This window comes from Grampus griseus (genome assembly GCF_964374135.1).
Source record: "Grampus griseus genome assembly, chromosome: 1".
Classification (NCBI taxonomy): Eukaryota; Metazoa; Chordata; class Mammalia; order Artiodactyla; family Delphinidae; genus Grampus; species Grampus griseus.
In genome coordinates this window covers 182746333-182761404 of record NC_139017.1, presented here as the reverse complement: position 1 = coordinate 182761404, position 15072 = coordinate 182746333, and the positions used below count along the sequence as shown (strand labels likewise).

Genomic DNA, 15072 nt, shown 5'->3' with positions numbered 1-15072 from the left:
TATGGGAGGGACAGTGCGTGACTGCAAGAAGGAAGCATTTACTTGGAAGGACCTGGGGGTTGAGGGATGAATGAGGACGAATGAGGGCATCTTCCCCCGCTCCCCGCACTCTGCTCTGTATGTATTTGAATATATGCAGAACATAAATCCAGGAAGACATACACTGAAATTTGGCAGTGGGAAAGACGGCATTTATTTTAATTTATTTATTTTATTTATTTATTTTTGGCTGTGTTAGGTCTTCGTTGCTGCACGCGGGCTGCGGGCTTTCTCCAGTTTTGGCGAGCAGGGGCTACGTTTCATTGCGGTGCATGGGCTTCTCATTGCGGTGGCTTCTCTTGTTGCGGAGCACGGGCTCTAGAGCACAGGCTCAGTAGTTGTGGCGCACGGGCTTCGTTGCTCCGCGGCATGTGGGATCTTCCCGGACCAGGGCTCGAACCCGTGTTCCCTGCATTGGCAGGCAGACCCTCAACCACTGCACCACCAGGGACGCCCCGGAAAGAGGGCATTTATGGGTGGTAGGGTTAACAGTGCTTTGAATGCCCGTTATACTTTTTTGAATTCCTTAACTTTGTATTTTATGATGAACATGTATTTTCTCTTACCCCCACCACAAATAATAGCGCTGTTTACATTTTGAAAGGAAGGCCCCCTCCATGGCTTCCCCAGTATGTGCTCCTGAATTCAAAGACATTATGGTCTGACGGTACCGGTGCAATACCGAGCTCTCCTACCTCACCTCTCCCTGCTTCTTGTTTAGAACTTAAGGGAGCACCAGCTGGAAACTGTCCCATGCCTTTCTTACCTCTGCGTACGCCACCCCCATACCTCAAGTCGTAGTCCAGGCACTGAGATTCAGATAGATGTCACCAGGCTCAAGAAAGCTTACCTGCGTCCTCCTCTTCTCCTGCTGGCCTTTCTCTGCTCCCAGTACCACCCTCAACTTAACTCTTATGGTTCTGAACACTGTTAGCATTCTGTGCATCTCTACCCCACTGCATTCATAGACTGTGAGCTCCAAAGGGCTAGGGACTCCACTTCCAGCCCAGATGGCTTTTTTGCCTTATGTGTGGTGCATTTAGAAATGTTCCTCTAGAGGCACTCACTGAGTACTCGTCGGGCAGGTACATGAGGGAGAAGGTGCCCAGGTGGTTGTCAGAGCCCTCTGTGCACTGTCTGTGCTTATGCTACCAGCATCTGATGAACTTTATACTTTCATCATGATGTGGGAACCCCAAGCTGAAATATAACTAGCCTTGGGAACTTCCCTGGTGGCGCAGTGGTTGAGAATCCGCCTGCCAGTGCAGGGGACACGGGTTCGAGCCCTGGTCCGAGAAGATCCCTCATGCCTCAGAGCAAATAAGCCCGTGCGCTACAACTACTGAGCCTGCGAGCCACAGCTACTTGTAAGGCCAACTGGCCCGAGGCAGGGGAACGCAATCAGACTCACAGGATGCATCAGACCGAAACTTTCCGGACCACCCAGTTCCAGAAACTGACCTGGAGACTTTCCGGACCACCCAGTTCCAGTGGGGATTTTCCATCCGGCCCAGCCTTCCCGCCATTCGAGGGGCGGGACTAACGGTCCCAAGACTGATGCAACCGGCACCGGATATTGCCACGATACCCGAAGAGACCACCAAATAAGGAATAACCTGCGCCCTCCCGGATTCACCACACCCCTTTCCCTTCTTCCCCTATAAATTCTTACCAAACCCTCGCCGGGCGCGACTTCTCTGGCCCCTTTCTCTGGGACCAGTGAACCTCGCCCGGGAGCGTTCCCAAATAAAGCTTGTTTAAGCTCTCCTCCGTTTCTTGGTGCCGTTCCTTATACTGAGCTGACGCGCCATAACTACTGAAGCCCAGGTGCCTAAAGCCCGTGCTCCACAACAAGAGAAGCCACCGCTATGAGAAGCCTGCGCACCACAACGAAGAGTAGCCCCCGCTCCCCGCAGCTAGAGAAAGACCGCGCGCAGCAACAAAGACCCAACGCAGCCAATAAATAAATAAATTAATTAATTAAATTTATTTTAAAAAAATAGCAACAAGATAGTATTTATCACCTTCAAAAGTTTCTTCATACCCCTTTGTAATTCCTTCCTGCACTCCCCTCCACCCGACCCCCCATCTCACCGGGTGACCACTGAGCTGCTTCCTGTTGTATAGATTAGTTTGTAATTTTCAGAATCTTATATAAATGGAATCATAGAGTACTTTTTTGGGGGGGGTTCGGGGGGGTCTTGTTTCTGTCACTCAGCATAATCATTTTGAGATTCACCCATAATGTTGCATGTATAAATAGTTCATTTCTGTTGCTGAGAAGTATGCCATTATATGGATATACCCCATTTTGTTTATCCATTAACCTGTTGATAGACATTTGGGTTGTTTCCAGCTTCTAGCTATTACAAATAAGGCTGCTGTGAACATGCATGAATGAGTCTGTTTTTTTTTTTTGGCTGCGTTGGGTCTTCATTGCTGTGCGTGGGCTTTCCCTAGTTGTGGCGAGCGGGGGCTACTTTTCGTTGTGGTGCACAGGCTTCTCGTTGCGGTGGCTTCTTTTGTTGCGGAGCACGGGCTCTAGGCATGCAGGCTTCAGTAGTTATGGCTCACGGGCTCAGTACTTGTGGCTCTCGGGCTCTAGAGTGCAGGCTCAGTAGTTGTGGCGTACGCGCTTAGTTGCTTCACAGCATGTGGGATCTTCCCGGACCAGGGCTTGAACCCGTGTCCCCTGCATTGGCAGGGGGATTCTTAACCACTGCGCCACCAGGGAAGTCCCCACGAATGAGTCTTTGTATGGACGTATTGTTTCATTTCTCTTGGCTTAATGCTTGGGTGTAGGATGATTGGATCATAAGTTTAGATGTACGTTTAACTTTTTAAGAGACTGCTGCTAAACTGTTTACAAAGCGATGTAATATTTTTTTCCTTCATATTTTCTTGGCTGTGCCACGCCACACGTGGGATCTTAGTTCCCCGACCAGGGATCGAACCTGCGCCCCTTGCATTGGAAGCATGGAGTCTTACTGCCAAGGAAGTCCCGTAGATGCACTATTTTACATTCCCATGAGCAGTGTTCCAGGTTCTCCACATCCTTGCCAGCATTTGATGTGATTAGTCTTTTCAGTTTTAGACATTTTTAGACGAGGTACCTCATGGTATCTCAGTGTGTGTATTTACCTAGTGACTAATGAAATGGAGCATAATTTCGGGTGCTTATTTGCCGTCACTATGTCTTCTTTGCTGAGATGTCCAAATCATTTGTGCATTTATCATTGTGTTGTTATTAAGTTTATGTATATATATTCCAGATATGTGATATGTAGATATTTTCTCCCTGTGGTTCGTCTTGTTCTCCCATCAATGTCTTTCGAAGGACAAAAGTTCTTAAGTTTGATAAAGTACAATTTACCAACTTGTTCTCTTATACATTGCACTAAAATATCTGATATGAAAAATATACTGGATGGGTTTAATGGTAGATTAGACGTTGAAGAAGAGAAGGTTAGTGAAATTGAAGACATATAAATAAAAAGTATAAATGAAACAGAAAAGCGAAACAAAATGAAAGAGAAAAAATAAACAGAGCATCAGGTTGTGGGGCAACCTCCAGCAGCTGATACGTGTAATCGGTGCCCCGGGGGTGGGTTTGCACTCTGGCTGGTTGTCAGAGACACTGCTCCTGGCCCTGCTTGAACTCTGAGGAGTCTTGCCTGTAATCCTGTTTGTTGGCTCCTTTCTTGGCCTGGTGATTCCCTCACACACACACTAGTCAGTCCTAAGCTATAGATCTTCACATCCTCTTTCTTATTCTGTGTTCTGCCCCCCAAACTCCAGCCATCTTGGCCTCCCTGGCCTCCCAGATCCATCCACTTAACTCAGGACAATACTGGGCTCTGTCTGAGTCCCTCCTCCTCGCTCTGCATCCTGAAAATCCTCCAGACAGTAAGCTGGAGCAGCCACAGGACTCAATTCGTTTCTTTCCTTTCTCTCAGAGGTCATGGCCCTTCATTGCATTACAGCCAATGTATTTGGAACTGTTGTTTCACATATTTTGTATGATTTTTTAGTTGTTTCAGGTGAAAGGGTAATTCTGGTCCCTGTTACTTCATCTTGGCTGGAATCAGAAGTCTCACTAAGTCCATTTTAAAGGAGTGAAATGTGGGACTTCCCTGGTGGTCCAGTGGGTAAGACTCTGTGCTCCTAATGCAGGGGGCCCAGGTTCAATCCCTGGTCAGGGAACTAGATCCTGCATGCCGCAACCAAGGGGTCCGCATGCCACAACTAAAAAAAAAGATCCCGCATGCCACAACGAAGATCCTGCATACTGCAACTAAGACCTGGTGCAGCCTAAATAAATAAATACATAAATAAATATTTTTAATATACATATAAATTTAAAGAGAGTGCAATGTAGAAACTCACCCTACAGATGTTAAGGTTATAATAATAAAGATAATATGGTACCACTGTACGAAAAGACAAACAGACCAATAGAATACAATAGCCCAGAAATAGACCCACGCACCTGGAAAAGGATGGATTGTTTCTGCAGACTGGATTGGGGAAATCGGCTCAGTGTGCTGATATAAAAAGTTGGATCCCTACCTCACACCATATACAATGTGACCTCTAGACAATTAAATATGAAAAGTAAAGTCATAAAGCCAGTCGAAAAAAATATTCTCATGGGGAATATTTATGTATTATCTGGGTGTGCAAGGATTGCTTAAGACCAAAAAAAAATGCATACAACATATAGGGAAAAAAAGATAGGTCTGATGATGTCATCAAAATTAAGGATTTGTTTTCAACAAGGGACACTGTTAACAATGTTCACAGTATAGGAGAAAATACTTGCAACATCTAGACAGTCAAAGGGGGGCTTCCCTGGTGGCGCAGTGATTAAGAATCCGCCTGCCAGTGCAGGGGACATGGATTTGAGTCCCGGTCTGGGAAGATCCCATATGCTGCGGGTCAACTAAGCCTGTGCGCCACAACTACTGAGCCCGCACTCTAGAGCCTGTGCGCCACAACTACTGAGCCCACGTGCCTAGAACCCGTGCTCCACAGCAAGAGAAGCCACTGCAACGAGAAGCCCACACACCACAATGAAGAGTAGCCCCCACTAGCCGCAACTAGAGAAAGCCCGTGCACAGCAATGAAGACCCAGCGCAGCCATAAATTAATTAGTTAAAAAATAAATAGTCAAAGGTATGTATCTAGAAGTGTGCTGTTCAGTACAGCCCCACTAAATATATACGGCTATTTGAACTTACGTTTAAATTAATGAAAACTTAAGATGTGGTTTCTTGGTTATACTAGTCACATTTCAAGTCCCCAAATAGCCACAATGACTAGTAGATACTGACTAGACTAGTGACTACTGTGAATCGTGTTCCTCAAAAGAATATGTTGATACCCTAACCCCTGGGACCTGTGGATGTGCCCTTATTTGAAAATAGGGGTCTTTGCAGATGGAATAAAATTAAGTTATAATGGATTAGGGGACTTCCCTGGTGGTGCAGTGGTTAGGACTCCGTGCTCCCAATGCAGGGGGCCCGGGTTTGATCCCTGGTCAGGGAACTAGATCCCACATGCATGCCGCAACTAAGAGTTCACATGCCACAACTAAGGAGCTGGTGAGCCACAACTAAGACCTGGTGTAACCAAATAAATAGATAACTAAATAAAATACTTTAAAATTATAATGGATTAGAGTGGGCAATAATACAGTGAGTGGTGTCTTTATAAGAGAAAGGAGATGGAAATTCAGACACAGAGGCTCAGAGGAGACAGACAGACAGGAGGAGGCCATAACAGGGGCGTCCTTGGAAATTGGAGTGATGTGTCCGCTAGCCAGGGAGCCCCAAAGATTGCCGGCCACACCAGACACTGGAGAGAGGCGTGAAACGGGCGTGAAACGTTCCCTCAGAGCCTCCAGAAGGAGCCACCCCTGGCAACACCTTGATTTCGGACCTCCAGCCTCCAGAACCATGAGAGAATAAATTTCTGTTGTTCTAAGACACCCAGTTTGTGGTTTTGTTATAGCAGCCCCAGGAAACTAATACAGCACAGATAACATTTTCCTAATTTCAGAAAGTCCTGTTGGACAGCACTATTTGTGGACCTCTTGAAAATCAAGAGGAAAAAGCCACAGCAATGGGAAAATGTACAAAAATTATGAATAAGCAGTTATTCAGCAGGGAAATTCAAATGGCTACTAGGAATAGTAAGTGGTGTGCAGCCTCTCCAGTGATCAGAAGAAAGCAAATTAAAATCACATCCAGTTACTGCTACACAGCCAACAGATGGGCAAAGGCTACGAAACTGAACAATACACAGTGTTTGTGAGAAGTTGTGGAAGTAGAAACCTACCTGCCCTGCTGGCGGGAGTGCTGACTGCTTTGGCCGTTAAGGACAAACTGATAATATTGGTGGTTAGGTACACACACCCCTAAGATCCATTGCCCCTCACCTAGAGAAATCCTCACAGGGGTCCCTGAGGAATGTGGATGGGCATTTTCATGGCGACACTGTGATTAGCATTGCAGTTACCCGTGTACCCTCAGGGCTGAGGACAAGTCAGCCTGGTGGACACACACTAGAAATTGCATGCAATGAACAGAAACAATTAAAAATCTGTGCATTCTGCAACATGGATAAATCTCAAAGACACGGTGTTGAGTAAAAATTAAAAACAAGCCCAGCAGCACAGCATCAGAGTGGTTGCCATGAGGGAAGAAGGGAACGGCATGGGGAGAATCTGTCGCGCTGGGATCCAAATTGAGCAGGACAGAGACACGTGGGACAAAGGAAGGAGACAGTCCAGATAAAAGTGGGGGAGGGGAAGGAAAGGCAGATCCCAGACGTGTGAGGCCACGTAATCAACGCAGTGGTTAACAGCAGAGCTGGGAAGTTCTGAACGCTATCCCAGCCCACCCACTCCCCACCTAAGAGCGAGGGAAACCCAGCTTCGTTACATGTGGCCAAGGGGACAGAGCAGCGAGTGACTCCCACCCAGACTCTCCATAAGAAAAAGAGAAGTGTGCTGACATCCCTGTAGGTAGAGAAGACAAGCCAGAAAGGCATGCCCCCAAAATAAGTAGACATTTTAACTGAATATTTCATCATAAGCTAAACAGAGTTAGGAAAACGAAAGTTATGAAAGAACACCCTGCATCAGAAATGGAGGGAACATTTTACTGAGGTCATTAGAAAAAATGAAAGTTTGAAAAGACAGCCGATACAGCATAGAAATGAAATAACAGATCTCTAAAGGAGGGGGGATATCTGGGGGGACCTTGAAAGAAAGAGGCAGTGTGTGTGTGGCCCTTGGGCTCCTGACTTCAGAAGGTGCAGCCTGACCCCACCCTGGGATGTGGACGCTTCCTCCCCTCTTGGCCGGCGCTTGCTGGGGTCACGCTTCCAGTCCCCAGAGAGATGCGGCTGGAGGAGGCTCTGGGTGTCAGGGACCCAGGACTCTCTAGACTCAGGCTGAAGGGGCCAAACTGCCCATCCCCTGGGCCAGGGTCTCCAGCAGCTCCCTGGCTGTCCCTGTAGACCAGCTCCAACAGCCCAGTCCCCCAATCCTGAGATCACCAGGGAAACGCCAGCCCCACAGCCCTGCCCCAGTGGAGAAATGTTTCCTCCATTGCACCTCATGCTGCCTGCGCGTTTGTGTGTCCGCCCCCACCCCCTGGCTTAGCGGCCCCTGGGAGTGTGAGGTCCTCACGAGCCAGCGCTGATGAAACCAGCTTCTCCTCGGAGGCCGGAGGCCTGAATGTCCGGGGGACCTGGGGAGTTAGCAGCTGCCCTGGGGGCCGTGGGGAGGGGCCTGAGCAGGCCGGCCGGCCTGCATCTTACCTCCGGTGTCACTGCTGGGCCCCCAGAGCCTGCCACACAGGGCATTGGGCATGCGTCCACAGAATGACCATGAATCCCTCCTGCTGGCTGAGTGAGGAACACAAGCTGTGGGTCAGCTTTGGGGAGTGAGCAGGGAGTGTGCTTGGTGGTGGAATTTCAAGGACCTCAGGATTCTGAGCAGGGTCAGGCTAGGGATGCAGCCGTGGGCAGGGGTTGTCTCGGCCTGGATGCGCATCAAGTCGTGGCACAGACAGGACCAAGCACGGACCACTTACGCTTCTCCGCCTGGCTGATCTCACATAAGCCTCCACACAAGCCTCTGAGTTAGGTCCGATGACTGTTTCCACTTCACAGACAAGGAGACTGAGGCATTGAAAGGGTGCATGGCTCTTGAAAGCAGGGCCAGGCTGACAGCCCAGGCAACCCTTCAGTGTTTTAGAATCAGAGCAGTTCTTTCTACTCCACGTCAGAAAATCATAAGCTTAAGGAAGTTACCTTCAGGCACCACGAGAAAGACGAAGTCTTGACTGGGGGACAAGGCATCCGGACCCCCACCTCCAGGGCACAGGGAAGCCGCACGTCTACCCGCCAGCCACGAGTCAGAGAGAGAGCGCGACCGGGGGGGGGGCCTCCTCGAGGACGTGGTGGGGATGGAGGACTGGGGGCTCGTAGGGGAGGAGCCTGGGTGTCCCCGCGCCCCCAGAATGGAAGGGCCACCTGGGGAAGCAGTTTTCAGGGGTGGCAACGGTTCAGGAGCAGAAGTGCTCCTCGTGGACACCAGCTCCATGCCGTCTCCAGGCCAGGGCTCCCCCACTGGACCCTGCTGGGCTGGACCCTGGGCCTCCAAGAAGCCCTTGAAGAGAGCCCTGAAGAGGCATCTCTGGAGCAGAGGACTGCGGGTCAGTGCTGACCAGCCTCGAGAATCGGCGGGTAGGACAGGCCTGTGGCTCTAGCTGGCGTGAGCCCAGTCAGGGCCACGGACAGGGCCCCAAATCAGGTGCACGGCTGGGGGAAGGGCCCAGGGCAGGCCTCCAAGAACTTCACAGTGGCCGGTTGTGAACCCAGCTGCACACAGGAGCTAGAGGATGGACAGCAGGGCACCAGGGCCTGGGACCAGGGCTGCCAGCCCCACCCTTGTGGAAGACACCTGAGCGCCTGTCACGGGTGGCCTAGAGCTGCAAGAGGAAAAGGTCCCCCAGGGAGCCAGGCTGGAGGGATTGAAACCCCTTCCACTCCTGCTGGCTGTCTAGACACTTCACTGCACTCCGCCCCCTTGGCGGGAGGGGGGATGAGTCACTCCTCAGAGCATGGCCCACCCCCAGCTGTTTGCCCCTCAGGGTCACAGCCGGCTCCAGGATCTCAAGGACAGCCTAGCCCAGGTGCGGGAGGCCCAGTAGGGAATGCAGGGGGTGACACAGTATGCGCCACACACAGGGGCCCCAGGTCCGTCCTCTGGCCCCCACCCGCCCAGCTCTAGCACCGCGTGGGGATGCCCGGGCCGGGGAGGGGCCCCTTCTGGAGCCGCCTCACTGCTGCCTGTCACAGCTCAAGCGGGTCATTCCTGAAGCGGGGCTATTTCCAACTGCGGCAGGTGCCACTCCCCAGCCCCGCCCCGCAGAGCAGGCCCCGGAGAAGATGCTTGTCCAAGCTCTGAGGGTGGACAGGCCAGCTGAGAGACACCCTGCCTGTTCCTCTGCCACAAGCCCCAAGGGCAGGGTGCCTGTGCTCCCGGCCTGGGCTAACCCCACGTGACCTGCAAAGGGTCCAGGGCCAACCACTGGGCTGACGCCTGAGGAGCTGGGAAAAAGGGGTTCAACTCTCCCCCTCCCCCTTCTCTCCCCCCTCCCAAATAAGTACACAAGACGGTGGTTTGGGTCTAAGAATGATGGACATTTAGACACTGGCGCCAGGCTCACGCCTCACCAGTGCCACGCCAGGGGCGGGCAGAGCAAAGACAGAGAGGTAGGGAGTGGGCGCTGCAGGGGCACCAGCCAGGCTGCTGGTGTGAGGGTCGCTGGTGGCTGCTGGGGGAGGGGGAGTTCGCCACAGTGACTCCAGATGTGTCGGGTCCAGGACAGCCACAGTCGGGGGCTCACGCAGAGCCGGGCGAGCCATGCTTCGCCCCTCCCAGCGCCCAGCATCGTCAGGTGGCTGGCACAGGAGGGAACCTCGGCCAAGATGCTCAGGTCTGCCCGGAGAGGGGCAAGGCCAGCCTTCAGTCCACGGCGAGCGGGTGGGAGGGCAGGGGGCAGCACCCAGCCAGATCCGGGGCAGCTGGCCACTGGCTCGGGGATGGGGTGGCGTGGTGCTGTCCGTCATGCCGTGGTTGAGGCTTGGGGTCCAGATCACAGTGGAAGGTCCAGCTGGGCAAGTTGGCATCTAACCTTCACCCTCTGCATACGGCACTGCGCTTTCAGACCCCCAGTCCCCATGGAAAGTCCTCACCAGACACACAAAAGGAAGGGGAGGGAGCCCAGCCCTGGTGAACTGCCAGCTCCCCCCGAGGTCAGGGGACACTCACCCCCGGAAACAACAGCTGGACGCTGGGCCGCCTGCCGAGCTAAGTCATGGCTCCCAACTTGTCAAATGCCCACACAGGGAAACACCGCAGGACGCTTCTTACCCAAACTGGATGCTCCTGCAAAGCTTGAAGGGAGGGTCCCCAGGGGGGCTCTGGCCAGAAGCACGCACAAGCTGCCAGCATCGGGGCCACAGACCCTCTTGGACAGCACTGGAAGGGTGGCTGGCTCCCGCAGTGGGCCCGAGATACTAAGGCACGAACTACCTAAGCCCATTGGGGTGGGGCGGGGAGAGGACAGGCTCCAAGTGGCCCCCTTGAGTCGGAAAAGCACACAGTGACCAAGCCATAACGACAGCCTGGTTTTTTCCAACTCGTCACAGGCTGGAGGCGCAGGGTGTCGGCCCGGGGGTGCCAATGGCTCTTGCGAAGAGGGTCTCTGTGCTCTGACGGTTCCCCCCAAGGGCTCTGGAGAGCGGGGAGAGCCCTGCACGCGGTTGGCATCTCCACTCAGGCCCAAGGGCCAGTCCCGAGCTGGAGTTTGGGAGGCGGCTGCTCAGCTGGAAAGGTCGTGCGGTGATTCCAAGGCTCTGGGAAGGGCCGGCCGGTGCCCCATCTATCTCCAGCAGGCCCTGCGTGGAGATCCTCAGAATGGAGCGAGAGCGGGGAGGGGAGAGCGGGCCAAGGGCCTGGGGCCTCCCGCACCCTAGTCGGGCAGGCAGAGCCCGGTCTGGCGGGCGCCTCGCACTTCAGGGCTGCCGGCGCAGGCCCGGGCGCCCGAAGGCCGGGTGCATGAGGTTCTCCGTGATGTAGGCCACGAGTAGGCAGATAACCACGAGCATGACGCAGATGGAGCCGCCCACCGCCGTCATGGCCACAACGATCTCCCGCATGCCGGCCGGCTCGGCGGCGAACTCCACGCACTCGGCGGACGCGGCAGGCTCCGGGACGACGGCGGGCTCCGAGGCGACGGCGGGCTCGGCGCGCAGCGGCAGCGACTGCAAGCACAGGCGGTAGCGCACGCCGTCGTGCACGTCGGGCAGCAGGTAGTCGCGGCAGGAGGCGCCGAGCAGCACGCGCTCGCACGGGAAGCGCGTGTAGGCGCCGCGCCACGAGCAGTTGAGCGCGAAGGCGCGCACGCGGCGCGCCTCGGCCGGCGCCAGGCGCCACTGCAGTAGCACGCTGCGGTTGCGCAGGACGCTGGCGCGCAGCGAGCGGCCGGCCGAGGCGTGCGCCGCGCAGGCGGGCGCCTGGCAGCGGAAGCCGCGCGCCGGGCTGCGAAAGCACAGGCGCCCGCCGCCCGCCTCGGGGCCCTCGGGCAGCACCTTGTAGGGGCACCAGGGCGCGTCTGCCGACGGCTCCCAGCCCGGCGGCGTCGGGGCGGCCGCGGCGCAGGGCGGCGGCGCGCAGGCGGCCAGCAGCAGCAGCAGCAGCAGCAGCAGCAGAGCGCGCATCCTGCGGCTGGGCCGGGCGGCGGCGGGGCGCGGGCTCGGGGGCGCACGGGCGCGGGCAGTGGGTCACGCCGGCCGCGCCGCCGCTCCCCGCGCTCGCCCGGCTCGCCGCGCCCTCCGCCGCCGCCCGCTCCGACCCGCCCCCGCGCCCCGTGCGCGCTCGGACCCGGCGCGGCGGCGGAGGCGGGGCCACCCCCGCCCCGCCCCCCTTAACCCTCGCCGGGCCGCGGCCCCCCCGGAGGGCGGATCTCGAAGGAGAGGGGGTGGCCGCGCGGGTCGGCAGGGGCCCGGCGCCGCCGGGGCGGCTGTGCCCCTCGGCCTCTCGCCGTGTGAGCGCCCTTCGGAGCCCTGCCTTTTCCCCTCCCCTGCCAGGCTTTTTCCGGGCTTTCCAGTGGTCCGCGGCGGGCTGGGGTCTCGAGTCGTGGCACCCGGGGGCAGCTTCGCGACTCTCCTTGGCCACACCTGGCAAGGATGCCGTGCCTCCAGATGGTGGGGAGCAGCGGCCTGGAGCGAGCGCGCGCGGCTCCACGCCGCCCCATCCCACACCCGCGGTGGGGACCGGCAAAGAAAGGGTACCATCTGCCGTGACCTGGAGGGGGTGAGGACGGAAACTCCTCCGCCCTCAGGGCTTCTGCTCATTTAGAAGTGGACAGCGCCGACCTGGGAGGGGCGCCAGAGAGATGAGACTTCCTCTGCTGAAAACTATTCACTCCGCACCAAAGAGGCAGCTACAGGGTGGACCACTCTCGGCTCTAATTAATCCTTCCCCCGCCTCCCCGCAGATATGGCCCTGGGGCAGCCCTCCGGATCGCCCGGGAAGAGGGCCAAGGCTGGACGAAGGGAACAGCCCCGCCACAAGCCCACCTGGTGCAGCGGGTGGGCATCACTACCCGGGGAAGGAGGGACACATACCTTCCCCCACTCCGGTGTCCAGGAGGTCTGAGACCGTAGGCCTTCCATCCCCTCCAGCCTAACCGTCCCGTGCTCAAGACGCCTCTCCAGGGCCGGGGGACACGCAGCCAGGCCTGCCTGACAGGACTGGATGTGGAGTAGCACACCACGTGCAGGGAGCACACCTCTGAGCCCTGGGCAGGGAGGCGAGGAGGGGTCCCTGGCAACTGTCCTGTGGACTGTAGTTTCCCGGCAGCCACTTCCAGGTGCTGTTCTCATCTGGGGGAGAGAGAGGAGGGACTAGGTGGGCTGCAACACTCACTGAGTCCTTGGTCCCCATACACCCATCCAAGGAGCACCCCACCTCCACCCCCGCCTCACTATTTCCTGGTCATTCCCCCAAATTCCAGGTCAGCACCAGATCGCAAGCCCTCTACCAGAGCCTGAAGCCAAGGGTCAGCACACCGGCCAGAAGACCCTGCCCCCAACACCAGGCCTCTGCAGCTCCCTGAGACCCCGAGCAGGGTCTCCCCAGGCCGCTGCACCTAGTGGGGGAGGCCTGGGGGCAAAGGTTTGGAGAGAGGCACCCCTGGCCCTGCCCCTGCCTTCTACCCCCTCCCCCGGCAGGGAGGGCCCTGGGCTCAGACTCCTGCCCAGCTTTGTGGGGGACTCAGGGGGCAGAAAGTGACAGTGATCCAGGGACCCCGCGTCCTCACCCCGAGCTCCCTGGGGCCTCGACCAGCTTTCTCACACCAGTTTCCCGGGGAAGCTGAGGTCGCTGCGGCCGCTCTGCCCGAGGGGTAGGGATGGGACAGTGGTCAGAGGGTACCATGCTCTACGGTGGCCCAGGTCTCCACTGCCAGGTCTTCTGGGCCAGAGAGCAGCCAGGTGACCATTCCACCTGCCCACTCCAGAGAGGAGCTGGGCAGAAACGGGACTGTTCAGAGCTTTTGCAGCTGGTGGCGGGTAAGGGAGAGAATCCAGTTAGATCCAGCCTGAGGCCTCCCTGCGGAGCCTGATACCCATGCCCTTAGCCTGTTCTGGGGCTGGGGGCTCACCAGCCTGAGCTCTTCCTGGTCTGGCAGCTCCTGGCTAGGAGGAAGGGCCAGGCATGGCGTTGCCAGCTTTGCTGCTCCCCCACCTGGGCATTTTCTCTGTGCAGGGCATCTTTGGGCAAAGAGCAGGGGAGGGGAGGGGGAGGGCTGTGCCCTACGTGTCCCTGTGCAGGATCTGCTGAGCTGCCGCAGGATTGGGGAGGGCAGATGTGAGAAAGCTCTGCTTCCCAGCTGAGGGTTCTGGGCTGGTGAAGCAAACTGTCCCCAGAGATCACGGGGGACCCCCACCCTTCACCCCACATCAGGCCCCATACCCACCTCTGCAGCTGCCCCTGCCAGTGGCCAGCGGGGTCGCCGTCTGTTGTCCTCCGAAGGCCCAGTACCAGGGCTTAGCTCTGTGGAGGGGCTGGAGCTCCCTCTGCCACCAGCCACAGCCTCTGAGGAAGGTGGATGGATCCTGGGCCCCTTCCCCTGGCCCCATAGAGACAGCCCATCTCAGATCCTGGACCTACCAGCCCTGAGATCCCCTAGCCAGAACCCCCGACAGCTCCCTGCCCAGAAGTAGGAGCTAATGGGGTTTGCAGGAGCATCTGGGGCTGCTGTCGCTCCTGCCCCATTAGGGAAGGTGAGGGGGAAGTCAAGGTCAGTGCCCACCTTCCCCAGGGAGCCGAGCGTGGCACGAGTGGCCTCCCTCCCACCGGAAAGGGCACGTGGGCAAGACCTCAAAGACCAGATGGCCCACCTTTAAGCTGCTGCCCACCCACCAGGGTAGCTCCCTCACTGCGCAGAGACCCTCCTGGCTGGAGCCAGCTTCCTAGGCAATTGCACTGGAAACCAGAGGATGGAGCCCCGGCTGTGCAGACACGGAAGCCAGTGCTGGGCACAGCCAGGCTGGAGTGAAGACAGGGGAGGGGCAGCAGACAGAGAGGGACCAACACGTGAGGTGAAGGCAAACCCAGTGCCCCCACTCCCCACACCACGTCGCGGGCGGGTGGCACCTCCCTGCCCCACGCTTGTCCTGACTCCCAGTGCTAGCGCCTCCATTTCCCTTTGGGGGTCTCTATTCTCTGCTCTCAGGCTGTGGGGCTTTGGGTGGGCTCACCCACCTCGCCCAGGGGCTGCTGGAGCACCCAGGCCTGGCCAGTCAGACCGTCCCCTTGGCCTCAAGGCCTTTGCCGAAGCTTACGGGAAAGTGTGGTTGCTCTACTGGCAGAAGTAGACGTCCAGCTGCTGATCGAAAGGTATCTCAGGGGAAGAGCTGGTCTGAGAATGAAGCCATCCCCTGAGGGAG

General features: G+C 56.6%; 1 protein-coding gene across 1 annotated transcript; it reads right to left on the bottom strand.

Annotated features, from left to right (window-relative positions):
• Positions 1-11133: 11133 nt before the first annotated feature.
• FNDC10 (fibronectin type III domain containing 10) lies at positions 11134-11838 on the bottom strand (the record flags this gene model as incomplete). Its single annotated transcript, XM_082674388.1, has 1 exon — positions 11134-11838. One exon carries the CDS (start codon positions 11836-11838, stop codon positions 11134-11136), a length of 705 nt encoding a protein of 234 aa, XP_082530514.1.
• Between the last annotated feature and the right edge of the window lie 3234 nt (positions 11839-15072).